We start from the raw sequence: 26,710 nt of genomic DNA, 5'->3' as shown, positions 1-26,710 counted from the left end.
GGCGGCGGAGGCGACGAAAACTATGGCCCGGCCAAATACGACTTCAAATACGACGTTCAGGATTACGAATCAGGCAACGATTTCGGTCATATGGAATCCAGAGATGGTGATTTGGCTGTTGGCCGTTACTATGTCCTCTTACCTGATGGTCGCAAACAAATAGTCGAATATGAAGCTGATTATAATGGATATCGCCCGATGGTTCGTTACGAAGGCGGCGGTCGCGGAGGAGGAGGTGGCGGTGCTGGTGGTGGTTACAGCGGTGGTGGCGGCCCTGGAGGTGGTGGTTACAGTGGCGGAGGCGGCGGTTACAGCGGTGGCGGTGGTGGCGGTTTTGATGGACAAGGCGGGAAAGGGGGTTTCGCCGGTTATCCTTAAACAAAGACGAACGGATCGTTGCATTTATTTTGCTTTAGATTTACAAATTTCATTAACTCATTAGTTGTATAATGTTAAACACACATCCTACAAAACAAACAGTCGTTATGCGTTAATATCGTTTTTTATTTAGTGATGTTTTCTCCTTTTAATATCCTTCTCTCTTCGAGAACTTTTAGCCTTATTTATAACCCGTTAAACCTGCTTTGTTCTAATGCCGCCAACACTTGCCATAAGCTTTTGTTTGTAATCAAGGAACACATAGAAAAGCTTTTTATTGTACATATACGGTTTAATTGTTATTAAGTACTTATTTTCTATGCACAATCACATACACACACACACACATTTTAGTTATTTTTTTAAATGAAGACAATTCAAAGAAAAATTTCATAAAAAAATTCATTCCTTTCTATTTAATTAATCTAATAAAGAAAAAAATGCATATTTTGTATAAAACAAAGTTAATTTTATAGTTGTTTCATTCCAAAGCATTCCTTCTCTCTCCTTCCTCTCTTTGCACTTTAGAAGTTTTTTCGATAAATTTCAAATATTTCGATTGAGAAACAAGCTTTCAAGCAAAGATCGAAACAGACAAACAAATTTTATAAAGAAATAAAGAATTCATTAATTCACTCTGCACAATACATGAAAGTTTTGTTCTTTGATAAGTTGAGATATTTAACGGATTGCGTTTAAATCAATAATGTTCATAACCCCAAAAACCTATTAATAGCATATTTACTAAATAAATAATTAATTTTATTGTTAAAAATGGCTTCCATCACTTTTACATATAACGGCTCATGCATTATATTTTGTATACCCATCACCGAAGGATGAGGCATGCATTCGTTTTGCCAAAACCTTTGCAACGCCCAGAAGGATGCATCAGCGATCACAGTATCAGCATGAAATTCTAAATCGATTTAAGCATGTTCGTCCGTCTGTCTGCCTGCCTGTGTATTATATTGCCTATGGTCAACATTTATTTAACTGTAAAAAGGAAGCAGAAGCCTCAGCTCATTTTTTTTTAAGAAAAATTTTTGGATTTTTCCTCGTTACAGCTGGAGCAGCTAATGGAAGATACATCGCGTCCTTAAAAAGTCACCAACGCACACATACGACCGTTTGAACGATCTCGTTCATCGTTTCAAGCATCGTCTTGTGTAACCTACTTTTGTATCTTTTCCACAGGGTCCCCTAGCTGGAATTTCTTTCCATCATACCTTTCACTTCATTTACATGGTATCTATATGTTGAACTTCTTCTTTGCAGCGTTGTATTGAGATCTTTCTGAAGTTTTGCAAGAATATCTTCGACTTTATTAAAAACCGGGCGCAACACATGTTTAACTGTAATCGGATCATGGTGAGCCTTTCAGGATCATTTAAATTATGTAGTTAAATATTTTGATTGTCTCACCTATCACATTCACATTATTCAAAAAATTTTTTTTAACATTACTTAAGGTTATTATCATTAAAGAAAGTGTTTGTAGATTCGTACGCCTAGCAAATCCTACCTCGATTCACAATCAGAAAGTAATTCCGTATCTTGGACAGTTAGGACGCAATCGAACCAAAATTCGAGGCAGAGATGCGTTATGGAACTGTGAAGAACCTCCATCGCAACAAACACATTTATAAATTTCTTTACACGCGAGAAATTGAACCAAAATTCATGCAGAACTGTAATGTTCATGTTATGTCTGTTCTAAGCATTCCCCTGGCCACAAAAATGAAGATGTTGTCTTCGAATTTGGCAAGAAGATTAGAATTTCTTCCGCCCAGGCTGTTGTTAAAAGTACGCCCACAGTGCAAGACAAGCTGTGAGCAGCCCTATCTTCACTGTACTTTGAAACTATAACACACTAGACAAACGATAAGAATTTCCACTTATATTCTACAAAAATTAACAAAATAATTGGCCACGCCCATTCAATATTATAAAGTGAAATTTATATATAAACGAAACGCTGTATTTACCACGACGTTTGCATTAATGAGTTTTCTTATCAAACTTCGTTTTCGATAATTCGATTGTAGCGTATGTCGGTGGCGACACCAAATAAAGCTAATACTACTTACTACGTAAGCTATCGAACAAAAATTGATCGCAATGCTAAGGTTGATTTTAAAATGAAAAATGAACATCAGCTTTAACGACGGGAGCGTTCAATTTTCGCAGTTAGATGCCTGCGACAATCTACTCGTCGCAAATTCATTATACTTTTGCGAAAGGCACGTACGCGATAGGCTCACATCATCACTTGCCCTTCGTGACCTTGTGGAATGAACAACGATTTCGAAAGCTTTTATGATCAGCCCACTAGTTTACATGGAATTGTTGAAAGAGAAGCCCACTTTTAGGCGAAAATTGTCCAGAGTTTTATTCGTTAATAAGCCAGTAAGTGGCCAATAGGAAAATATTTTAGCCATAGTAGGGATCGTAGGCACACGTTATTTTAAAAAAAAATTTAAAATAATTCCAAAATTTCGTATTGATTGAGGAGGCGCCTAGCGGCAAATTAAGACCATTTTTAAGCGAAATTTAATATGTGAAATCTTTTTAAATTTTGCGAAAGATTTTCAATTATAGAGTTTTGTTTACCCACACACGCACAGGGACACATCAGTTTTTAAACTACTGGACTGGACGAGTTTTTAAAACTGTATACCTAATCACATTATAAACGTGCTTTGATCAAGAATATAAATACATTTTATAATTTGACTATTATCCCTTAGTATATAACAAAGGATCGCAAATCTAGTATACCATCACTTCTCGGTGAAAGTTCTAATATGAATTTTTAGTAAATAAAATAAACCAGCTCAGCTTGTCCGAAAATTGTAGCCAATGTATATAATGAAAAATATAGGTCAAAGCTCCAAACATTCAATACACCTGCGACTCGACTGCATAATAAAACTATGAAATATGACAGAACTCTATTGCATTAATAGACAAAAAGAAAAGTTAAAAACAATGAGACAAGATAAAAACAATTTAAAATACTTGACAGCAATTACCCTGCATTTGTTGCTATTGTCTGCACAAAAAAAAGGTTAACGTTTTTATGGCTTCTGATCCCATGCCAAAATGTTTGTATTTGCTGCCTTATCGTGAAGCATGCATGAAGCATGATGTTTGTAAGCCCTTGAAAAGTTCGGTTTACACAAACGTGAAGCACATTTATTATATTTTATATCAGTCTGTAGTAAATCGACGTACGAAAAGAAACAAATTAAATTATATTCCAACTCTTTCTCGCTGTTAGCAAATGCATATAATGTTATGAATTAGCAGAAATTTAAAAGCAATCGTTTTTTTTCTTTTTCTATTTTATAAGCAAAAACACTCGGAAAAACCTACAATTATAAATAGACATTAACACGATAAATTTATTTATAATTCCTTTTTTTCATAAGCGCTTGCCAAAATGCAACTGCAAAAAAAAAAAAACTAACCAATGACTTGAACATATTTAGGTGTGTTTGGGTCAATGTTATAACTCGCCAGTTGAGATGACAAATCGAAAGCTAAGATCATATTTGACTCTAAATATTATTTTATTTTATTTATTTTTTATCGTAAACTAAAATTCTATGTTCACTCTTTCATAACAAGTGAATTAATAGTTAGGAAATATAATTAAAATGAGAAATTTAATGTTTGAGATTAAGCAAATGAACTCGTCCTCTATAATACTTTCAATGGCAGAAGCTTACACACACATTATATTTCACTATAATAATAATATAAACGTGTTTGGAATGTGATTTAAAAATTTTTGGCAAACACCTTTATAAGAACGCACCATAATAATTTGAATATAAAATCTACACGTTATCAGAACTTCTATAACAGTTTCAACCTATTAAGCAGACGAGCCATAGCTTAAAATAGCTTAAAATGTTTAAAATGTTTGTAATAGTAAGTTGGTTTTTCGTTATATAATTTACATAAATCCTAACACCAAACTTTTCAGTTACCGCTGGTGTCAATAATTATTTCAACCTGTTTGGCTGAAGCTCCTTTACCGAACAGAGCACCCTATCCCCCTTCAGGTTGGCGTCCGCAACGACCATTCGCTTTACCCGGTCGTTATTTGCCGCCTAGCCGTCATCATCCGAATCACCATTCGCAAGGCCCGTCTGGCTATGAAATTACCAGGCAACGCGTAGATTATGCAGGAGGTGAAACATATCGTTTACCTGCACAACAGCAACCGCATAGCAATTACTTACCACCTCCACATCAACGCCAACCAACCTTTATAAACATACAACGCCACAACGATCTCTATCAAGATCAACCGCACTATCAACAACATTATCAACAATTTGAAGAAGAAACGCAGACACAAAATTCATTTCTAAATAACATTCAGGAAGAACCCCAACCCCAAGTTCAAACGCCGTTAGTAACATACGGTGTACCGAAGACAAATAATACCCAGCAACAACAACAGTTGCAAATAAATACAGAGGATTTGCAAAAATTGCAAGCTTTACAGGCTTTAAATTACGCTTTAGAAAATTACAACAAATTGCAAGATAACAATAATAACAATAATAACGTCAACGTAGGTCAAGCAATAACGAAAGGACAATATTTTGTTTTAAATCCAGATAATACAATACAACAAGTTTCTTATACTACTACACAAGACGAAAATGAGGCTAAATCTCAAGATTTCACCGCGCAATTAAAATACACCAAAGTCGGCGAACTTAATGATCCCTTGTATAAGTATAGTGAATTAGGTCAATTAGTGCGTGTGGTTAAAAAATAATGAATATGTTTAATTTTTTGATCACTACTTTCCGAATCATATTTAAATCAAACCAAAAATAATCATAGAGCTATGTAAAATACTGCAGAAATTTACCTCTCTGTTAATTTATCGTAATTGACTCTTCTTCTACTTTTTATTTACGATCTTTGCCTATGTATGCAATCGATAAACCACTCGCATAGTCGCATCGCTTTATAGTACTCTCCTTTTTTTCTCTGCTTACATAAATTTTTATAAGATTTAATGATTGTTAAGTGAATTTTTTTTAAATAAAACTTGTTAAAAGTTGAAGAAGTACATGAAACTAATGAGTTTTATATTGTTGAATTACTAAGGTATAGAAGAATTTTATAAAAAATTTTATTTACAAAAATGTTTCTGTTGAATACATGAGATTTGATATATGAATGTGCGTGTGACTTATTTTGCGAAGAAGGCGGCAAAACATCAAACATCAAAGGTTGTAAATAAGTAAACAAAAAATTAAAAAAAAAAAGAGTAACAAATTGAGTAGTGAAAAATCGTGCCAATACATGCAAAACAAGCAAGATGAGAGAGCTGAATATTTACTGTTAAAAAAAAGAAAAAAAAAAATGAAAACATTGGAAAATAAAGAAAACCAATAAATATGAAAAGGACTTTAATAAAAGGTTAACTTAATTAATGAGTACTCTTTTCTTTTCTTAGCATTTCCACTAAACGTTCTTTAATGTTCTTCCATCGAAATTATGACGTCTACATCGTTTATCCTATTAATTGTGGTCGTCTTAACCACATTGCAAGAAGACCATCAAATGGACAGCCTAGCAAGTGAAATAATTGTAAAACAATCGAATGTTCCTTTAACACCTAACAATCAAGCTACAATTAAAGGGTTTGATGGGAAGGTGGCTATGCTAACTAAAACTAAAACTGTGCGCAATCTAAATAGTCAAAAAGTGCCTTTTATGTTAAACAGCAACACTAGTAACAATAATATTGAAATAATGACATCTTTAAAGCAAAATCCATACCAACAAATACCATCCAACACTTATTCCTCCAACAATAGCAATCAACAAAATGTTATCCATTTGATAAAAAATGTTGATGAGAAACTACGACAAATTCGCAGCATAGAAATGCGAGTAGCGACTTTGCAGGTAATTTCTGATTCATCACAAAAAATAATATTTGCTTTAACATTGTTTTTTAACAAATTTTTTTTTTTTGTTTTTTCAAGGAAATTTTCGATTCTTTGCATTTCGCGGGCCCATCTTTCCATCATTTTATTTTCAACAAGACTAACGCATCAGCAAAAGTAAATACATCTAACTTGGAATTCAAGGTTCAGCAAGATTTACAATTGTTCACAAAACGTTTATCGCAAAAGCTAAAAAAAGCTTTACACGTACTTAGTGAGTTACGGGAATTCTTCCAAACAAATGTAACAAAAATTATTAAATTTACGAACGATTACGATGATGATTTGGATGAAGAAATTGGGAAATCTTCACAGTTGGATGATTTCAAACCCGAATTCGATTTAGGTTTAAACGATATTGAAGAAAAGCCTTTAAATTTGCATTTGAAATCTTTGTATTTGAATACACATATCGAGACTTGTTACGAATCTCGATTGCCTCCAGAGAATTACAATAAACATCAAATACAAATATTGAACTACGATAAGACTGATAAATTGCATTTTAATAATTATATTGACGGCACCTCTCCCCTAGAAGTGAATGCCTTCATAAGGAAGAAATTGCATGGGTTAAAAATGATGATTGTGAAGCCTGACAGTATAGGAGAACAACTGATGGTAGGCAATCATTTAAAACATATCTACTTTTTATCTCGAAGTGATGACGCAGATAACAGTTTGCGATCCTATAACGATTTGCATTTTCGCTATCTTTACACGGCAGCGATAGAAAATAAATATTTTTTTTTATTATTAGACGTAGGATCAGGAATGAGTACAGAACTATGGGAATTGGCAAAACAATACGGTATGTGTGTGAAAAACAAAAATCCGTTATTATTATTCGATCCTATTCTATCTAATGAAAGCTAACTTTTTTTTTTCTATTTTTCTACAGTAACTAATATCCTGCATTTATTATCTTCAAATGACTTAATTTCTCTGGTTCTGGTGTCCGATGAGGTGGAAAATATGTTATTGTTAGAAGCTTCTGCTCAAGATTCTGCCCACGGCTTATATAAAGCTACGCGAGAGCGTAAAGAAGAGATTCTTAGTTTTATCAATAACTTATCTCTAAGCAAAACTCTCACCAATCATTCTTTGGGTTTTGAATTTGCCTTTAAAATGTTGGCGCGACTTCAAAATTTGAGTTTAATCTCTTTACAAAGCCAGCCTATCGAATTTGTGTACATAACCCGTGGATTATTAAACAACTTTTCCGATGCTAAACACGTACTCGAAGTAGTTGCTAAAGGGCAAAAAGCTTTGCTGCATCCAATTATAATTAACGCTTGTGCTGTAGTTTTAGGTAAATTGTTGCTTTTAAAATTTTGTCTTATTAATTCTTACTTTTATTATGATTTTAAATACTTTCCAGATGAGAAACGTATTATGTATGAAAAGCAATTTCTTAGTGATATAGCGAACCAAAATTATTCCAAATACGATATCAAAGTTAATGAGTGGTTCAAATCGAATCTATCGTTAGATGGAAAGTTTTTTACTTTGACTAAAAGGCAATCGGAAAAGATATCAAAAGTAGCCACTGGCGTATTCGCAAAAGATTTTCGTGAACCGTTTCTAGCGAAATCTCGGCAAGTACACACACCAATATATGATAAAAAATGCAAAGGTATAATTGTTCATATATTTCGCTCAATCAAATTCCAAAATTGTTATATTTATGATCTGCAGATTCTTTGGTTTCCATAACTCATACCGTACCCCCTTTTGGTATTGTGGGCGTTGATCTTTATCTCTCCGATTTAACGGAGGACGTTTTAAGTTATCAACAGCAACAGAATCAGCAAAATGAATATGTTTACGCTTTCCTTTTGGAAACGAACGGTAATGCTTTAGTTCATCCTGCCTTAGCACAACCGAATGCACAAAATCAAGCCCCATTTCCTGTTGACATTGGATATTTAGAAAATTCCACTGATTTTTTCAAAATCAGACAACGTCTATTACAAGAAGAAAGTGGCCAAGCCATTACCTCATTGCATTTAGCAAAGAATCAAAAATCTTTGGAAATGCTAAGAATTTATCTTTGGCAAAATGTAGAGAATATATATATATTGTGCACGGTAATAACGCGTAAGGCAAAGACGACCATAACCTCAGAAAATCATAAGGATATTAACTATAATCCTGTCCTACAAATACCAGCTTCTTTGCCATTAACTTTGAAACAATTTAGCAAGCACGCAAATTTACCTTTATATTCAGTGCCAAGAAATGACCTTGAGGAGCAGATAACCGCAATGAACTTAATATATCACCGTTTAGATTTGTTACCTTTACGAGGATCAATTAGCCTATGCAGATATTTTCGACAATTAGCTACCATGGGTAAGAAGATGGCAATTTTCATCAAATATTTGCAATATGTTTACATTCCCTTTCCGCTTTCAGATGGCGCAACTTTATTCCTAAGCTCGATCGCTTTTGAGTCACCCTTCACTTTTCTCTACAACAATCGCATGAGTTCTGCCCAAAATCAAATGCGTACTGTGGAAAGCATTATGGCTTATCTCAAAGATATTACAAGATTACTGGCTAATCCTGGCCTTAAGCCGCAAATACGTCAAGAAGTAAATCTATTACATCAAGCAATGCAATATTTAAAGAAAAGACATCAGGACAGTAGAGGTTCTTTGCGTCAATATATTATAAGACGCTACATAGCTTCCGTTAATGGTGTTTTGCAAATTTATCCCGGATGTTTGTTAAATCACAACTTTGATCCTTCTAGGCGTCCGTGGTTTCGCAAAGCTATGCAACATCCTGGCACAATAGTAGCCACTCAACCATATTTAGATGCAGCAGGTTCTGGTTATATTGTAACAATAGCTCATACGATTTTTGAGGGCAAATCGAATGCATTGCATTCCCTTGAACGTGACAAACCCGTGGCTATAGTAGCCCTAGATATGACTTATTCCTATTTCTATAAAATGATAATGGATTCAACGCCTTTGTGTCAACTGCCTAATATAAAATGTTTACTTTTTGAAAATGAAGGTTATCTAATCGCCCATCCTTCTATGTTGGAGCCTAGAACTCGTATCCGAAATCATAGACGTCCTTATGAGCATATAACACACAAAGAATCTTATCTTGCCAATGATATTTTAAATCATAAAATCTTGGTACATAAGCTGGCCTGCGCTAATTACCAAAATCATACCTTACAACGGTATTATGTGTTCAATACGTCGTTGAACGAGATACTTACAAATGTAGTTCATGGGGAACGCACCAAATACGCCGTCACTTTGCTGAGGGGAACAAATATATTTGCTGCCGTTTTGAACTCCACTTGTGATGGAGGAGCTTTTTGTCCTTGCAGCACTATTGATCGCGTTTGTTTGAATTGCAAGCGTATGGATCAAATGGATTGTGAGTGTCCTTGCGAATGTCCTATGGCTACTATAACAGAAAATGACGACAATGGGGATAATGAGTTATGGCCAAACTCAATGTTCTTAAATATATCTCAGCAATTCATGTACTGTGAGCCACCCAACGAAGAGTTTTATCCGATTCCAGAAGGATTTAGTGGTAGTCATCAATACTTGCTATTACCGCCTTGCCTAAATATCAATTGCGATGTGTTCGGCAATCAAAAGGATTGTTTGGCGGTTATGGGTTGTGAATGGTGCCAACAAGATATGGAAGGCGATGAATTTCCAACCGCTTTTTGCAGCACTCAAACTGCTTGCTTTAACGGTGTTTTAGCTGGCACGTCGCCATATGGTGATTTAGATGATGTCGATTTAATGGCTGCCCACGGTTATAGCCCCGATCAGAAGTATAATTCTTACTCAGCTTTCGGGCCTATAGGGGGTGCCATTGTCGTTTTGAGTTTAGTTATAGGCTTAGCCGTTTATTGTTATCGCCAAAATATAGACAGTTCTTCACAAGAACAATTCTATGTAGATTCAATGCAAGAAGAGAATTACGGATTACCATTATCACGTTTCAATTTTGATGACTGTCAGGCTCACGACGAGTCTTCAGGAGGTGGTGGTGGCGGAGGGACTGCCGGAGGAGGAGGATACGATCAAGCAAATGTGCAAAGAAATCTTTTAAATGCCGCCGATATATCGCCATACCACATGAGTACGGGGAGCAGTTACAGGCGACCGCCTAACGGTGAATCAGATCATGGTTATTCCACAATGACTCCTCATGAAGATTCCTCGGATCATCAATGTTTCACTTTAGCTGAGCCCTTACTGCTTAACGATAAGAGGTATAGCAAATCGGATACAATGTCAATATCAACTTCTATATCTTCGCCTACTAGTAGACAACAGCAACAGCAGCAACAAATTCATTCCAATAGCGTGGGATTGCCTAATAAAGGCTCTAAACATAATTTAACTTCACCTAAAAAATATCATTCACCCGCCCGTGCGTATGAACAGATGGATGATCATGATGATTTAGCTCATGTCCCAGGGGCTACACATCTTATTTTGGCTCCGGTGACCGTACACAGGCATATGGAAACTTTCGAATCATAGCCAAGCGCTTAACAATTTTTGCAGAGCATAAGCAAAAAGGCAAATCAAAATGCTTCTTTGTTGTATAATATACATCAACTATTTCACTGCTTATAAGAGTGAAATATAAATATCGAATATATTCGTAATGTTTCATGTTTGCCAGCATTTTTAATATTTAAGTTATAATTGTTCAACTAATACAGACACAAACGAAATGATTTTGTTAACTCTCTCTCTCCCGCCCGCTATATATGTACGTATATGTATAGCATTGCCATTTCCATCTTGCTTAGTTAAAACTATATTAAGTCAAGAGATAAAGTACTTCCTTTATTGTAATTGTAATTGTTGTATGCGTGTTCAGAGCACTTAAAGTAATGATAATTTTAAGTAAAATGTACTTATGTTTTTGAAGTATTATTGCAAAAATCAAAACTAATTGTAACAAACTTCTTTTCTATTATTTTTTTTTTTTTTATTTTTAAATAAATATAAAAATATGAAAAAATGAAAAATATAATAAAGAAAATTATACGAAATGCAATATCGTTTTAAAAGGATGCGAGTGCAAAGAGTAATTAATTGTTTTGTTTTGGAATCCTCTGCTTCTCCTTCATCAATATGCACGATATGACCTTGACGTCAAATCACTGCATGTGTTAATGAATTTATTTTTAAATAAAGAAATTCAAATTTTTTCTCATTAAAACTAATGTAGCTTTCTCCTTTCGGTAGAACCTAATGAGAACGAAAAAAAATTATCTTAACTAAAAGATTTGCTACTCTTTAAAATAGCGAAATGCCTTAAGAAAATGTTCTCAATTCTTTTTATTCGGAATTTCATTTCAGTTCTTTAGTTGAGTTTTTAACGAGCGTTTCGGTTAGAAAACGCAGAATTCAATAAACGAAACTTTTAATTGGTTCGAGAAAAAATCAATTTTTTTTTTGTTTTATTATTTAATTCCTGTTAAGTAAAAGTGGGTTTTTCTGGAGAAAAATAGTTGAAAAATAATATTTAGAAAAAAAAAAAAAAAGCTAAGCAATATTTCAAATAAATTGTGTATTAAAATTTTGTTCCATTAAGAAGGAAAACTTACTCATAACGTATAGATATCAAAAGTTATGCAATAGAATTTTTAGTGATCACTGGCGTTCAAGCAAATAATAAATTTATTCGATTTTCATATGCATTAGTGATGGGAAGTGTTGATAATTTTATTTAATTAATTTTCCAATTAAAGAAAATTAATTGAATAAACTTAACATATATTGCTAATGAACTTTACGTCAATTCATTTCTCTCGGTGTTAATGACCTTCAATGCAATGCTAATTATAAGATAAAACAATGTTAATAAGTTACATCATTCTCGTGGCAGATTACCAAACAATCAAATAACCTTAAAATTTCTGTTTATCTATATCTATACATCTTAAATAAAAAAAAATTAAAAAAATACGTCATTGAATTTTATCAAAGAAACATGCAGAAGGCCGCAATGTATTGATCTAAAGTGTTTTGGTTATTGGAAAACTATTAATGAAAATTACCGAAAATATAAATTTTCTTGTTTATATTTAAAAAATAAAAAAAAATAAATTTATTGCATATGTATAACAATACAAATTTTCTTATTCAAAATGCTGTAAGAACAGTGCTTCATATTAAAATATTCAAAAATTCCTTTTAATAATGTGTTTATAGATTAAAATTATTGAAAACCAGAATCATAAATGAAAAATTTATTTTTTTTTCTTTAGAAAGATCGTTAATTGTTAAAATTTTTTAAATAAAGTTTATCCATAACACAATTTATTTAAGTTTTCGTTCGGGCGAATATTCTGACTCAAAAAGAATTTTCACTTGTTTAGTTGAGAAGCTGGCAAACTTGGCGCTTAACCGCACTTTTTTCTATTAGAAATTAGTTCCCAACGTTTATGTTAAGACGAGCAATAATAAGCTTTTCAATAAAATGATATCAGCTTTCGTTAGCTAAAACATCCTTTCGCTGGGAAATGGCGTAAAATTTTGCAAGGATTTTTAATTACATTCAAAGGATTTCTTTTTCACTACAAACAAAAACGCCCTTCATTTAGATTTGAAGGATCTTCGCTTGAAACATTTTTCTTAAGCATTTTTGAAAACCGCATTTTTTTTTCCGCTGGAGTTACAGATTAAAATGACTATTTATTTACCGGAGAAAGGGTCATAACCATGATCAGTCATTAAATTTTTTTTTTTTTAATTTTTGTTATCAAAATGAAAAAAATAATCTACTTACTTGAAATGATAAAAGAAATCTCTTTACCTAGCACATCTCGATACAATCTATAAAATCTGATAAAGTGTTGAGCTTAATAATAGAAAATATAAAATTAATTGCGAACATCTCTCTCCATAAGCGAGCATGCGATAATATTTATAAATTTTCATCTCCTAAAAGCTTAGCACTTTTTAGATCAATTAATATTAGATTCCATATAACGATATAACATTAACGATAAGACATTTAACCCTTAAATATATGATAAAAGTTGTTTGTAAAATCTTATGCGAAAGATTTTCTCGATTGAATAGATATTGATGGTCATTGCAGTGAAAGATTAAGAAATAGTAACAATCACGAAATCTTCGATATAAAATTATAATTATTATCCATTATAATATACATATATAATATACGAGTAATTTTTTTATTTCTTTGCCTTTTTCAGTTCTAAAAACTCAACACTATGCTTTTTTCCTCGTTAATAGAGGCATCTCAAAATTCGCCTTTTAAGAAGGGCTTTAGTACGGTGAACTGCGAAGAAGCTCCACAAGATGTAGCTGTACCGAACACCCATGTAATACAAGCAGCAGCCGCCGCCACCACAGGTGGTAAGTTCTCAATGAGTTTTTGATTTCATTACTAATTATTACGTCCACTGTCCATGTATAATCAAATCTAGCAAATCACTTTCGCTACGCACATATGTCGGTCCGTCCATCAGTCCATCAGATTTTAATATTCAGGCAATAGATTTGCCTGTCAATATGAGCTTACAATAGATAAAGAAACAAGAACTAAAAAATCTTCCAAATCGTTATATATCGATTTAGAATTTGATACAAATATATGTCAAAATCATGTAAAATTTTCACGCTAAATTACATTACATTAAGCAAATAGCTCGAGAAGAATTTTAATATAATTTTTATAAGTTTTAGTTGTAAAGTTGTTCGTTCTCAAGATAAGTTCCACGAAAAAGATTGAAATTTTCTTTCTTGATTTTTCAGATTCCTGTGAGTTTGGTTCAAATAAGTTTTTCTTGCTGTGCGGTCTGGGTGGTATTATCTCTTGTGGATCTACCCACACTATGGTGACCCCATTGGATTTGGTCAAGTGCCGTTTGCAAGTCGATGCTGCAAAATATAAAAGTGTAGCAAACGGTTTCCGGGTAACCTTAAAAGAAGATGGCAGTAGAGGTTTATTCAGGGGTTGGGCTCCTACTTGTATCGGCTATTCAATGCAAGGCCTTTTCAAATTCGGTCTCTACGAAGTATTCAAAGTTTTCTATTCCAATGCAATTGGTGAAGAAAACTCCTATCTATATAGGACAACTTTATATTTGGTATCTTCTGCTTCGGCTGAATTCTTCGCTGATATTGCTTTGTCACCGATGGAGGCGGCTAAAGTGAAAATTCAAACTACACCTGGTTTCGCCAACACACTGAGAGAAGCTTTGCCGAAAATGGCATCGCAAGAAGGTATTTCTGCCTTCTACAAGGGTTTAGTGCCGCTATGGATGCGTCAAATACCCTACACAATGATGAAGTTCGCTTGCTTCGAAAGAACTTTGGAATTGTTATACAAGTAAGCTTCATAACAAGCAATTTGAATCGTATAAATTTCAATTAATGTTGTTGTTGTTGTTAGATATGTTGTGCCTAAGCCACGTGCAGAATGTTCCAAAGGCGAGCAGTTGGTAGTTACATTTGCCGCCGGTTATATAGCCGGTGTATTTTGCGCTATTGTCTCACATCCTGCCGATACTGTAGTATCAAAATTGAATCAAGAAAAAGGAGCCTCGGCCTTTGATGTAGCCAAAAAATTGGGTCTCGTTGGTAAGTGTCGACATCGTTTTATGAATATATAAATATATAAATATATAAATATCTTACTTATCTTTAAGGTATGTGGGCTGGTTTACTGCCTAGGATCGTAATGATTGGTACCTTAACTGCTGCTCAATGGTTTATCTATGATGCTGTTAAAGTATATTTGCGTATGCCGCGACCACCACCACCAGAAATGCCCGAATCCTTAAAAAAGAAGATGGGCTTAGCCTAGAAACTTATCTAAACTCTATACATACACATATAAACATATCTCCGGAATTCTCGCTTAATTAGTTGTAAAGCAATTGTTAAAATGTAACGAAAAGTATGAATGTATTAAAGTGTAATGAAAAATATTTAATACAAAAAATAAAAATAATAAAAATTTCGAAAAATAACAGGGTATGATCAAGGAAGGAAGGAAGGAAGGAAGGTACTTTGCCTAACTATTTGAATCTTTTATACCAATCACATCAAATGCACTAAAAAGGCAAACTTATATGTGATTTTGCCCAAATTTTTCAAACCGTTAAACCCAAAGCACTAAATATGATAATGGGGTCATGCATTTCCATTTACGTACTCGGTTCAATATTTGATTACAAAATATGAAAGAAATATTCACGCGCTACAATCAATGTTCATATGTTAAATTCACTTTATTAATTTTTGAATTTAAAGAAAAAACATATTCTCATGTTTTCAACGCGGAAACGCACGGACGGAGACGGCAAATTCTATTGCGCAAAAAAATGCACATATATACATATATATATATATATATATATATATATAAAGTGGCATTTATGCCACTATATACGTATGTATGTAAAGTGGCATAATTTCAATTAGTTCAAAGCCGACATAAATCTAAGGTAAGGTATGGCAAGGTTGAACAAAATGTGAAAGCCGCCAAGCATTTTCTTAATTACTGCGCGACCTTCGGATGATCCTTAATTTAGTAGGTAATAGGTAAGATTCTCCGAGACTAAGTCAGCAAATGACATTTCTCTTCGCAAAACTCTTTCAAGAGTAACGTAATCAACGACAATAACAATTTTTTTATATATTATTTTATATAATTCTTTGATTACTTTGTCTATTTTGTTTCCTATTCTATGATACCTTTTGTTGCACCTTTCTAATACTAATCATGCCTCTATTATGAAATAATTTTTAAAGGGTAATAAATTATCGAAATTTCATAATCTTCGTGAACGTAGATTGCGAGGAAAGATCAGACTTATCACTGATGTTCTAATCACCGATAAATCATCATCAGATGCGTAACGATGTTCTAATCACCGATAAATCATCATCATATGCGTTATTATTGACATCACATTCAAAACTCTTAGAAATTATTCATTGTGAGAGCAAAAAATACTTCACGGGCTGTCATCCGTGCGATCTTAATGGTGCATCAATACCATCACATCATAAAGCATGATGAAGATGAGCATACAAGCTTGCGACATAATATAAGATTAGATATTTTACACTCGATTACATCGATGGGATGGACGAAAGAATCTGCATTATCGCACAGTCATCTGAAGAATGTAGGCAGAATAGAGAACGAATAGGTTTACTGAAGCTTTGAAGCGCACATATATATCATGTTTAATGAATCATGCCGAGCTTAAAGCTAGCACGCAACCACATTCGAGATTCAAATGATTCACATGCAAGAGACCCTTGCTATTACTATAATTGGATTTAGAGAATGATCATTCAATGTGTCAGGATTAATTTTAGACACTACCGCACTTTTTCTAATGCAAATTTCCTGAAGATTCTTTCAAAGCGTCTTAGAAGGAACATGACAGGGAAGTTCTTATGAAAGTAAAGTGGTTTGATATGCCCTCTAACACTATGAACCCTATTTCTGGGCTTACGGAAAACTTCTCAATTAACTGCATTAGGTCAACTTTCTCAGATTTCAAATGCCCCCATTACGGTGCCTAATCATTCTTTGCCGAGCGTCACTGGAAAACCGGCTTGAAAGTGTTAACTTCGTATGGCATTAATCGTACGTACCCATTAGCCAAGAAGGGCAGCCAACACATCAATGTGCATTGCTTTCTTATTTTTTTTTCATTCGCATATGCTTATGCCTAACCATATGATTTGTCAATTCCCATAAAGTTTTGTAAAAAGGCGGCAAATTTGAAGTCTCAACACGCAAATGGGAATAACCCGTCATTGTGTTAGGCCCCATATACATAATACTTAGGAAATTCCTAAATTTGCTTAAAGTCATTATTTTCGAATTGTTTATATTTTGTTTGTTGTTCTGCTAATGTCAAAAGCAAGCTGTTACTTGCTTACACCGCAGTTATCAAAAAAAAAAGAAAGAAAAGAAGCAACAATAACACGTGCAAAGTATGTTAAAAAATAAATTAAAGGCACCGAAAACATCCAACATGCCAAAAGTAATTAATGGCGGGCTTGGAAGATCTAAGTGGGCTAAAGTTAAAATTAAAGGTAATGTTATGTCTGAAGAAAATATAGGATTGGAAGGGCTAATAGGTTTGGAAATACTGAAAGATTATGATTCAACGTTGATAGAAACGAAACAGGTAAACGGGTAAAATGACGCTTCATTTGATAAATTAAAAATCTATTCATTATTATCTTCAAGACGAAATTTGTGAAAAATTATAATCGTACGAAAAGCAAAAAACCAGAAAAACCCTTCACTGAATCAAACGAGCACATTACGGCTTCTGATAGCGAAGATGAAGAAAATCAATTTGGACCGCCGAACAAAAAGCAAACATATCGCGAGCGAATTGCTAAGAAATTGAACAAACGCTTAACCAAAAAGAAACAACGTAAACAGCAACGCAACCAAAATGCGGAACATTGTCAACCAGAAGACCGTTTTAAATTCATAAGACCTCCGCCAAATTACATTGAAGAAAATGTTGAGCAAAAAGTAACGGAAGCAGAGAAATGTTCGGACGTAGATGATTTTCATGATATCGATGATTTGGAGGTAAGTTCTTACCGTTATATTACAGATTCCAAATTTACAATATACCTATCATAGGGATGGGCTGGTATGGGTGTGCCTAATGCCATATTGAAAGCTTTAGCCGAGAAAGGCTTTAAATCACCGACGGAAATACAACGTTTGACTTTGCCTGCTGCTATTTTAGGTAAAAAAGATATCCTAGGAGCTGCTGAAACTGGTAGCGGTAAAACGTTAGCTTTCGGGATACCTGTGCTGACCGGTATAATGGAATTGAAAGAAAAAAATATTTCAACGGGGATTAGAAAGCCCTTGCATAAGAGCGAACATAAAAATAAATTTAGAAAGAAGAAAGTGGACGGAATGTTCTCAGAAAATATTCCTTATCCGAATGACAGCGATCTAAGTGATAACGATAGCGCTGAGATCGATGATTCAAAACCTTTGTATGCTTTAATATTAACGCCGACCAGAGAGTTGGCCGTACAAATTAAAAATCATATATTGGCAGCTGCTAAGTACACGGATATAAAAGTAGCAGCAATTTTTGGTGGTTTATCCATAGATAAGCAAGAACGTTTATTGAATAAAGGTCCCGAGATAATAGTGGCTACACCTGGTCGTTTCTGGGAACTATTTCAACAAGATCAAAAACACTTGCGTAAACTGGACGAAATTAGTTTCCTCGTAATTGACGAAACGGATCGTATGGTCGAGAAGGGTCATTTCGAAGAATTGAGGAACATTTTAAATATCATAAATAAGGATGATCAGAAGAAACAATCCAGACAAAATTTCGTATTTTCTGCTACCTTAACTTTAGTTCATGACTTGCCCGAACATATGCAAAGTAAGTAAGTTATTTAGAGCAAGTAAGAAGTTTACATAAACAACTATCACCTCAATCCAAGAAAAGACAAAAAATATTATTAACAGTAGACAAGTCATCTAACAAATGCTGATCGCGGTTTTTACATAGACTTTCTAAGTATCTACAGCGAGAAATTAGGTGATGAAGCTAAACATGTGGATCTACGTTTCAAAACGTATTCCATCTTTGCCAACTAACCGCGCATAGTTAAAGCCACATTAAAAACACTTGAATGAATCATTCCTTGTTTCCTTTTTCAAGAATGGATGTACTTTAAGGATCTCTGAAGCTTGTTTCTGGGAATTAGAAGCAAAAAGACAAATCTCTGGAATATTTTTTGGATTGCGGTGATAACAATAAAAGTTTTTTTTTTTTTTTTTGTCTAATTTTTCTTCCTATGCTTAGGAAGGAATTTTGGTAAACGGCCACGCTTTATTATGCAGACGCCGGAAATGAAATTGCAAAGCTTGATAGACGAACTGGGTATATCGCAACCCAAAATCGTGGATATAACACGAAAGCAACGTAGGTTGGAAATCAGAATAATTGAAATATATTTCCTTACCTTTCAACTTTCTTTTTTATATCCAAGAACTTGCTCAAAATATAACGGAATGCCGTTTGATGTGTCCTATAGAATGTAAGGACTACTATTTGTATTATTTCGTGCAACGCCATCCTGGACGGACTATTGTGTTTTGTAATTCCATAGATTGTGTCAAACGTTTAACTACGTTGTTTGGTATTTTGGATACTCAACCTTTACCATTGCATGCTAACATGGCTCAGAAGCAACGCTTAAAAAATATGGAAAAATTTTGCAAGCAGCCCTGCGGACTCCTAATAGCCACCGACGTAGCCGCCCGTGGTTTGGATATACCTAACGTAGAACATGTTATTCATTACCAAGTAAGTTATTGCCAATCCAAATAAAAAATATCAATTCAAGCGTTTTCATTAAATAGGTACCGCGCACCAGCGAAAATTATGTACATCGTTCAGGTCGTACAGCTAGAGCTAATAAGAATGGGATAACTATTATAATTATGGAACCAGGAGAAGTGAAAAACTATACAAAATTATGTAAAACATTGAAGAAAAGTAAATTCTTTTACTGGAATGCAAACGTTTTCCTCAAACTTTTAATTACAATATTATTTTAGCTGAAAACTTACCACTATTTCCGATTTCTGAGCATTACCTTAAGGCTGTAAAGGATCGTGTGGATTTAGCCAGGGAAGTTGATAAGGAAGAATTAAAATTAAAACGTGTCCAAACTGAAATGGGTTGGATGAAAAAACACGCTGAAGAAATGGATATAGTCATCGATGGTTATAACGATGAGTGGTTAGTTTTCTGTTTTCCCTAAATTCTTACTCTTTTATGTTGAAATGATTTCTTGTTTAGCGGCAGTGATCAAGATGAAGATGCATTCATAATTGAGCGCAGACGTAATCGTATGAATCTATTAAATGCTCGTTCGCAATTAAAAACGTTATTAACTAAGATGATATTTCCCAAGAATTTTAGTTTTAAGTAAGGCAAAAAACATAAGATTTTTTATTTGCATTTAAAAAATTTTACCTGTTTTAACAGATATCCTACGGCTTCTGGTCAATTACAAGTGCCTGAAATTAGTCGACTGACTTTGGATGCTGAAGAAAACCCAGAACATAGTGCGATAAAAGTCATGCAGGATACGATAGAAGATATAAAGAGAGCCAAAATGATGCGTAACAAAAGGAAGAAGACGTAAAAAAGTAACGCTGCTAAAGATAGAGGTTTTGTAAAAGTTGTGAAACGGAATTCCATTTCGATTCAGTTTCAAATTTAACAAAAATTAGTTCTCGAACTTTCAAACATAAGAAGAAATGCGCAATAAGAATCTAATGTTTGAGAGAAGGAGTTCCGCTAGAAAATCAAACAACAGAAATATAAAATTCGACATTTTTAATTAATAGTCTGTTTAGTATAAATTTATTAGCTTGGATACATAACATCGTGTACCATCTTCAATTAGAGATCTGGCATATTTGGCCATTGAATCGCTTAAGACGCGCTTAAGTGAAGTGCATGTAGACATAAGATGCGTAAAGGTTTTGTAAAAGTTATTCAATGATATTATTACTCTATATAAAAGGTTCTATTTTCTCCATAATCCATTTTGATTTAGTTTTCAAGAGTAATAAAGGAATTCTAAGCTGAAAATGTTAACGCGCATGATAGAATTTCTTCTCTGTGAAAAAATAAATAATTAAATAATTAGTTAAATTAAAAAATTTAATTTCAAGAAGAATTGTAATTACAATTTTTTTTTATTGGTTTCGTGGCTTGTTTTGCAGTCTGATTAAAGATTCTGATCCTTGCTGCATTGCTGCTCCACTTTGAATTTCCCGCGCGGAGATTCCATACTTTGTGATTCTTTGCTGCTAGAATTTAGTAAAAAATCAGTGTGGATAATTTTATGATAGATATCAAGCGTCTTGATTAAGACCCTCTTTGTGTTGTTATAGCAGTTTTTCTTGGATATTGTTAAATATAAATTTAAAAAACAAAAAATTGTAATAAGATAAAAAGTTAAGAAAAGGGACAGCGCTGCCTCCGGTCGCAGAATTGATCTCAACCGAAGTACATCATTACATACTCGGACTCCGTCCTCCAAAGTTTCTTCATCTGGATGTTTATAATCTCTGGATGTATAAATAGTTTTAGTTTTTAAAATTTCTGCTGATAAAATTAATAATTTCAACAGTCTAAGGATTGATGTACATAGCTTATTCAAAATTCTTTTGGTTCTCAATATTTTCGACGAATAACTAAGTTCTTACCGGTGATAAAATTCACAATTACTCCGGCAGAGGTACACTACCACCAGTCGAATTTGGTCGATACCAAATGGAAGCATTTTTCGCTCATCGTTACTGATGAATCTAAGACCGATGTTGTAGGCAGCGGCTTTTGGTTTCCGGATATTAAGGTGAAAGCTTATTCCTTAAATCACCCGTGTAACACAATATTTTCGGCTGAATACCTCGCGATTGTGAAAGCTACCCGCTTAATGAGTACTCAGCCTCAAAAGAAATTCCTTATAATGTTAGACAGCGATTCTGTCTAATCCACTTTACAATCATATCTCACAGATAAAACTCACTCTTACATATTAGAAATCAGATCTTTACTTTATAGCCTTCTTCCGCACCATCTCATTTTAATCTGAGTCTGCGATGGAATAATTCATCTTATGGACGTGACATTATTTGCCTTATTAACAGGCTTATGTTTAATTACATATCCTATTTGTTTATCCGAATGTTACCACTTCTGTTCATTCTACACTTCGCAAATTGAGTATATGTAGTCTTCGTGACCACGTCATTGTTGACATTTTGCGTGCATAATTTAACAGCTTACTTCGCAATTTTTACTTTTTTTCAAATCATGTCATCACCACCTACTCTCTTTTACACTTTTTTTACTCTCACATTCATCAATTTCTTCACATGGCACTTTATATTCATGCACTACAGAATTATTTATTACAGAATGAAATTTACATCTCGCTGTTCTGTTCTATTCTACGTGGCGGACGAGTAATTTTTTTTTTTTAGTAAAAATTAAAATAAAATAACGTGACTTTAATCAAATAAACACTAAAATTAATTAATAATAATATTAACGTCAACTTTACCAAGGTTCACGCAAAGAACTCTGTGTTTACATTGGGCCTTTTTTACACATCTCAGCAAATTTTCGTTTGTTGATTTGCTGACTAACAGAAGAAGAAGAAAATCATTATTATTGTTAAACAATAAATTCGATTTGTATCAAAAAGAGAAAAGATCATTTTCTCTGCAATATTCGCATATTGCTTTGCAGTTGAGCAATAATTGTTATTGTGCAATGAAATAAATGTTTTTGCGTTTTCTTAAACGGCGTAGTAAAGCAATTTTTTAATTGAAAAATGCAAACTGAAAATTGGATGACAAATCTCCAAAGTAATCTTCGAGACATTCCGATAATAAATTTAGCAATACCAGGTGGGTGTATATTTCCTAAGTGAATAAAGTAAACATATAAGTTTTTAGCTCAGTAAATCGGACATCGTTCGGATATTCAAATTCCTTATTGAAGTCTTACTAAATATGAACTTAAAACCAACGATCTTTAAAGCTTATATTTCGAATTGAAGAGGAATACTATCGTTAAATAATATACGTGATGATGTAATTTTTTTGGTCTCCGCTGTCCATACGCTTCAAGAGGACAAGATGTAGCTTTAGATACGGCCGCACAATGTATATCGTCAACCCGAACATTAGCTTCGCAAAGAGCTCATGTAATTTTGTTTTTAGAAGCTGCGTTTAAATGGATTTTACATTTTGGAACTTGTTATAGCAAAGATGTGAAGTTCACACAAGTATTTTATTTAAAAATTTTGCAACAAAGCGAACCGTATCATACCCGTGAACTTTCCTTCAATGTTCAGGTGTCCTGTTTTTGAAGAAACACGATTGAACACTAAAATTGGTTTTATTTTTTTTTTTTTTTCAGGCTCACATAACACAATGACTTACGAAATTGATAGTCATTCTGACATTGGACCGGACGCAGAGAAATTAATTATTCGTTTCGGTAAAAGAATTCGCTTCTTCATTGCTTATTGGGCACGTACGCAAAAGACAGATATTACTGCGCAATTAAAGATGGGCATTCGTTATTTTGACTTAAGGATTGCCTTTTATAATAATAAATATTATTACACACATGGATTATTAGCGATGGAATGGAAAAACCCACTGGACGAATTAATAAAATATTTGGAATGTCATCCCCTTGAAGTTGTTATTTTAGATTTTCAACATTTTTACGATTTAAATGTTTCACAGCATAAAGAGTTTCAAAGCAATCTCATCGACTTATTTGGAGAACGACTCTATATGCCCAAAGATGGCCCATTACATGCGTTTACGCTTGAGAGGTCTAAGGAAATGAACAAGCAAATAATTTTAATATATAGAAAGTGTCCAAAAGAGATTTCCAATTCGTTTTGGTCAGAAAATAGTTGGGCAACGCCCTGGCCAGATGTCACCTCGACAAAAAAACTTGAAAAATATTTGGAATTTAATTTGTACTCGCGAAGATCTGGACAAGGCTTCGTTTCACAATGCATAATTACGCCTTCAGGACGATACATTGCATTTAGGTAAACCGTTTCGAATTTAAAAATAATCATATAAAAAAAACCATTCTGAACCATTCCTAAAAAAAAAAACAGGAAGAACTTTTGGCCTTTCATTGATCAACCCAAAAGAAAAAAGTGGCGGTGATAATGTTTTCCTCACTTATGCTTATGCTTCATGCTTCATCCTGTACCTAATTCCTTTTTTCCTATCAATCCAACCATTTAGCGTAAAACCCAACCATTATTGTTCTCAGCTTTTTGTTTTCGTTTCTAATTAGGGTTGAAATCTTAAAAAATGAAAAAATTGTAAATTTATCTGTTATCCGCAGCAAAGGTTTAGACGATTTCTTCGGCCAAGAGAACGAGTAAATTCTATTAGGTGCGAGAAAATGTCTGAAGAGTAAATAATTGGACGAATCAACAATTATTAATTTAAGTCTTGAGATAGTAATTCGCCGATTGCGTACGCCTAAGGTTCGAGCATAAAATTAAAGATCATTAATTCGTGAAATCAGATGCTTAAAAATTTTTTGATATAATTTTTGAAAGACAAAACGTCTCATGTAAAAAAAATCATTTTATCCCCACCCAAAAGTCATTTTACCCACATCTGAAAGAATTCAAAAAATTCTTAAAATATATAGCATCTTTAGAAAATATTGATTTTAAAACCACTAAAAGCACTATGGTAGGGCGTGGCCCATCATTAAATACCTGATATGATCCTATAGATATTCATGTAGCGACTTTTCAAAATCAGCAGTTATAATGGAAGTGCTCCGATGTACATTTCCAATAGCGTTCCTCCTTGAGCCAAAAACATGGCAGTGTACGAAGATTCATCAAAAATGGTCGACTGCAAAGGTGATTCTGATCGGTATATTAAAAGGTGTGCCTAAGTCGCTTCTGGGTATAACATACATCTGTACAAACTTAATATACCCTAGAATCACAAACGGTGCCGGATATAAAAATTAAGGCTACTTTAGTTAACAAATTCTTTTTCGAAAAATTTCTATAAATCGGATAAAGTTAGCAAATTAAAAATTCTCTACGCTTTATTGGAAAATTTTACTATATACTTACAGTTTGTGCACTTTATGTCAATCGTTTGATAATTGAAAATGCTACAAATACGGGCATCTCGAAAATTTCAAAGAGAACTCACTTTTAAAGCTACATACAGGGATCGGCCCCTGTAAAACTTTTTGTACTATTCATTGTGAATGTTTAACATGTTTAAGGGTAAAGAAATTTTCACAAATATTTTAAAAATTTTTACATATATTACACTAGAAGTCTATTTGAGTCTTTGCATTATTCGACTCAATACTCTTTAAATCAGGATATTCATCTAATATTAATATAGATTTACTGCTCGTGTCTCGAGCATATTTACGTGTTCTTACGAAAAGATTAAGATATTAGTCTTCAATATATGTGCATACGTAGTTTATATTACCGCATCACTCTCCAACGTTATGCTAATTATTTTCTATTATATTGTAAGAATGATCATCTAGATTTCGTCTATATTATCCAATTTTTTTTTGTTTATATAGGTTCTTTTCATCGCTGCGTTCAACTGCAAAGAAAGTAAAAAAAAAATTACGTCCGTGGATTGAAGCTCAAACGCCAGGGATATTTAATGAAAATAGCCGTCCAACGATCAATGTTATTTTGTTCGATTATGTCGACTTGAGAAAAGGGGAAGTTGCCAAATGGGTCATAGAACTCAATCAAAAATTAGAAAGTTAAAGGAATTTTTGAGAACTCTCCAGACGGTATTATATACTAAACACCGCTAATTTGTGTCTTATCTTTTTGCCAACGAATGAATTTTTCCTCGAAACTCTGCAAGCAGTAAGAATTACGAAAGCAATAAAATTTTCCATTTACTCCAGAAACGCCTTATTTACATAGTTCAAATTTTTAGTTCTTAAAGCGGGACTGCCTAAAAAGGAGCGCTTTTTCACAATATTTTTAAGGGGGGCAAAAAAAGTAGTATTGAAGCACTTTACTAACCTTACTTTTAAGTTCTCAAAAAATTTTTTTTTAAATAATATCACACATTGAATGCACAAAGGGATTTTGATGTAAGTTTAAAAAAAAAGATAAATAAGTTATTTGATCTACAGACAGATAGCTGGAGAAGTACGTAAGGGACTCAAAAAATATGATGGTTTTTGCGATTGCCGAGTAATTGAATAAAAATCCTCTATGTACTTCCTTCTATAGTGTTATTTGGAAGATAATATTGAAAATACGAATGAAATTTATAATGTTAAAGAGGGGTTTTTAAAATGTTGTTTTTTTCCTTTTTTTTCACAATAGATTGCTTATTAATTTTTACAATTATTCTGATATCCCAGGACTAAGCTAACCGCTCATGATCAAATATTCTTGGTCCTGCGATAAAATTTACCGTTCTGTAGCCCAAATCGTGATTAACATCAAAGTCTTCATGGCGCACTTCGAATTTCTTTGCAAAAGCCCAGACGTCTTTCGAATTGATCTTGGCCTTATATCTATTCAACGGTCTTTTCCAGCTTTCCGCCTATTGCGACTATAATGTTTTCACTTGTTTTGCGCTTAATGCGCTGACAACAATGACTTTGCATCGTGCGTTGCTTTCTTATTGCAATATACTGAACAGATTGAACACAGCATTGTACGGCATTTTATTATCGCGGCAAAATC

The 26,710-nt window shown here is 33.5% G+C and overlaps 6 protein-coding genes and 1 long non-coding RNA gene across 10 annotated transcripts in view; 6 read left to right on the top strand and 1 right to left on the bottom strand.

The window, feature by feature from the left end:
• The window catches only part of LOC119636671 (pro-resilin), a 10,673-nt gene extending 9,953 nt beyond the window's left edge, over positions 1-720 (top strand). The window contains exon 2 of the mRNA XM_038032202.1: positions 1-720. This exon is cut by the window's left edge and continues 438 nt beyond it. Coding sequence (XP_037888130.1) covers positions 1-378 — 378 coding nt within the window. The 3' untranslated portion in view covers positions 379-720.
• A 3,010-nt stretch (positions 721-3,730) lies between these two features.
• Positions 3,731-5,179, top strand: LOC119636757 (regulator of nonsense transcripts 1). Its single transcript, XM_038032347.1, has 2 exons — positions 3,731-4,317; positions 4,373-5,179. Exons 1-2 carry the CDS (start codon positions 4,297-4,299, stop codon positions 5,177-5,179), a joined length of 828 nt encoding a protein of 275 aa, XP_037888275.1. The 5' UTR covers positions 3,731-4,296.
• Positions 5,180-5,559: 380 nt separating this feature from the next.
• LOC119636625 (VWFA and cache domain-containing protein CG16868) lies at positions 5,560-11,217 on the top strand. Its single transcript, XM_038032107.1, has 7 exons — positions 5,560-5,642; positions 5,870-6,324; positions 6,405-7,176; positions 7,267-7,677; positions 7,747-8,001; positions 8,064-8,720; positions 8,784-11,217. Exons 2-7 carry the CDS (start codon positions 5,911-5,913, stop codon positions 10,898-10,900), a joined length of 4,626 nt encoding a protein of 1,541 aa, XP_037888035.1. The 5' UTR covers positions 5,560-5,642; positions 5,870-5,910; the 3' UTR covers positions 10,901-11,217.
• A 513-nt stretch (positions 11,218-11,730) lies between these two features.
• LOC119636473 (phosphate carrier protein, mitochondrial) lies at positions 11,731-15,253 on the top strand. Its single transcript, XM_038031827.1, has 5 exons — positions 11,731-11,859; positions 13,597-13,759; positions 14,159-14,735; positions 14,799-14,986; positions 15,055-15,253. Exons 2-5 carry the CDS (start codon positions 13,615-13,617, stop codon positions 15,210-15,212), a joined length of 1,068 nt encoding a protein of 355 aa, XP_037887755.1. The 5' UTR covers positions 11,731-11,859; positions 13,597-13,614; the 3' UTR covers positions 15,213-15,253.
• A 2,036-nt stretch (positions 15,254-17,289) lies between these two features.
• Positions 17,290-20,759, top strand: LOC119636472 (ATP-dependent RNA helicase DDX24). 2 transcript variants are annotated; one of them, XM_038031826.1, is made up of 10 exons: positions 17,290-17,562; positions 17,625-17,981; positions 18,036-18,807; positions 19,234-19,353; positions 19,421-19,468; positions 19,541-19,737; positions 19,794-19,929; positions 19,992-20,175; positions 20,236-20,364; positions 20,425-20,759. In XM_038031826.1, the coding sequence occupies exons 1-10, from the start codon at positions 17,368-17,370 to the stop codon at positions 20,582-20,584; spliced, it is 2,298 nt and encodes a 765-aa protein (XP_037887754.1). In that variant the 5' UTR covers positions 17,290-17,367; the 3' UTR covers positions 20,585-20,759. The 2 variants fall into 2 exon arrangements, with proteins under 2 accessions (XP_037887754.1, XP_037887753.1); XM_038031825.1 differs by having other exon boundaries at positions 17,293-17,562; positions 19,421-19,737; positions 20,425-20,758.
• A 242-nt stretch (positions 20,760-21,001) lies between these two features.
• On the bottom strand, positions 21,002-21,743 carry LOC119636730. Its single transcript, XR_005247176.1, has 3 exons — positions 21,657-21,743; positions 21,135-21,257; positions 21,002-21,064 (listed from the first exon to the last, which is right to left on the bottom strand). It is a non-coding gene; the product is annotated as an uncharacterized LOC119636730 (long non-coding RNA).
• A 753-nt stretch (positions 21,744-22,496) lies between these two features.
• On the top strand, positions 22,497-26,091 carry LOC119636729 (PI-PLC X domain-containing protein 2). Of its 3 annotated transcripts, XM_038032298.1 has the most exons (4): positions 22,779-22,865; positions 22,914-23,164; positions 23,380-24,031; positions 25,573-26,091. In XM_038032298.1, the coding sequence occupies exons 2-4, from the start codon at positions 23,122-23,124 to the stop codon at positions 25,766-25,768; spliced, it is 891 nt and encodes a 296-aa protein (XP_037888226.1). In that variant the 5' UTR covers positions 22,779-22,865; positions 22,914-23,121; the 3' UTR covers positions 25,769-26,091. The 3 variants fall into 3 exon arrangements, with proteins under 3 accessions (XP_037888225.1, XP_037888226.1, XP_037888227.1); XM_038032297.1 differs by lacking the exon at positions 22,914-23,164 and having other exon boundaries at positions 22,497-22,865; XM_038032299.1 differs by lacking the exons at positions 22,779-22,865; positions 22,914-23,164 and adding an exon at positions 23,175-23,314.
• The last annotated feature ends 619 nt before the right edge of the window (positions 26,092-26,710 follow it).

This window comes from Glossina fuscipes, unplaced genomic scaffold (genome assembly GCF_014805625.2).
Source record: "Glossina fuscipes isolate IAEA_lab_2018 unplaced genomic scaffold, Yale_Gfus_2 28, whole genome shotgun sequence".
Classification (NCBI taxonomy): domain Eukaryota; kingdom Metazoa; phylum Arthropoda; class Insecta; order Diptera; family Glossinidae; genus Glossina; species Glossina fuscipes.
The sequence above is the reverse complement of the archived record's forward strand: the minus strand, read 5'-3'. Positions and strand labels throughout refer to the sequence as shown.

What these genes read in the sequence shown, in the direction of transcription:
- LOC119636757 (XM_038032347.1), top strand. Translation starts at nt 4,297, where the DNA reads ATGTTTAAAATGTTTGTAATA. An exon ending in TGTTTAAAATGTTTGTAATA is followed by an intron (nt 4,318 to 4,372) that starts GTAAGTTGGTTT and finishes CAAACTTTTCAG; the next exon opens with TTACCGCTGGTGTCAATAAT.
- LOC119636625 (XM_038032107.1), top strand. Translation starts at nt 5,911, where the DNA reads ATGACGTCTACATCGTTTATCCTATTAATTGTGGTCGTCTTAACCACA. An exon ending in GGAATTGGCAAAACAATACG is followed by an intron (nt 7,177 to 7,266) that starts GTATGTGTGTGA and finishes ATTTTTCTACAG; the next exon opens with TAACTAATATCCTGCATTTA. An exon ending in ATATGATAAAAAATGCAAAG is followed by an intron (nt 8,002 to 8,063) that starts GTATAATTGTTC and finishes TATGATCTGCAG; the next exon opens with ATTCTTTGGTTTCCATAACT.
- LOC119636473 (XM_038031827.1), top strand. Translation starts at nt 13,615, where the DNA reads ATGCTTTTTTCCTCGTTAATAGAGGCATCTCAAAATTCGCCTTTTAAG. An exon ending in AGCCGCCGCCACCACAGGTG is followed by an intron (nt 13,760 to 14,158) that starts GTAAGTTCTCAA and finishes TTGATTTTTCAG; the next exon opens with ATTCCTGTGAGTTTGGTTCA. An exon ending in ACTTTGGAATTGTTATACAA is followed by an intron (nt 14,736 to 14,798) that starts GTAAGCTTCATA and finishes TGTTGTTGTTAG; the next exon opens with ATATGTTGTGCCTAAGCCAC.
- LOC119636472 (XM_038031825.1), top strand. Translation starts at nt 17,368, where the DNA reads ATGTTAAAAAATAAATTAAAGGCACCGAAAACATCCAACATGCCAAAA. An exon ending in CGTTGATAGAAACGAAACAG is followed by an intron (nt 17,563 to 17,624) that starts GTAAACGGGTAA and finishes ATTATCTTCAAG; the next exon opens with ACGAAATTTGTGAAAAATTA. An exon ending in CTTGCCCGAACATATGCAAA is followed by an intron (nt 18,808 to 19,233) that starts GTAAGTAAGTTA and finishes TCCTATGCTTAG; the next exon opens with GAAGGAATTTTGGTAAACGG.
- LOC119636729 (XM_038032297.1), top strand. Translation starts at nt 22,790, where the DNA reads ATGCAAACTGAAAATTGGATGACAAATCTCCAAAGTAATCTTCGAGAC. An exon ending in AATAAATTTAGCAATACCAG is followed by an intron (nt 22,866 to 23,379) that starts GTGGGTGTATAT and finishes TTTTTTTTTCAG; the next exon opens with GCTCACATAACACAATGACT. An exon ending in GGACGATACATTGCATTTAG is followed by an intron (nt 24,032 to 25,572) that starts GTAAACCGTTTC and finishes TTGTTTATATAG; the next exon opens with GTTCTTTTCATCGCTGCGTT.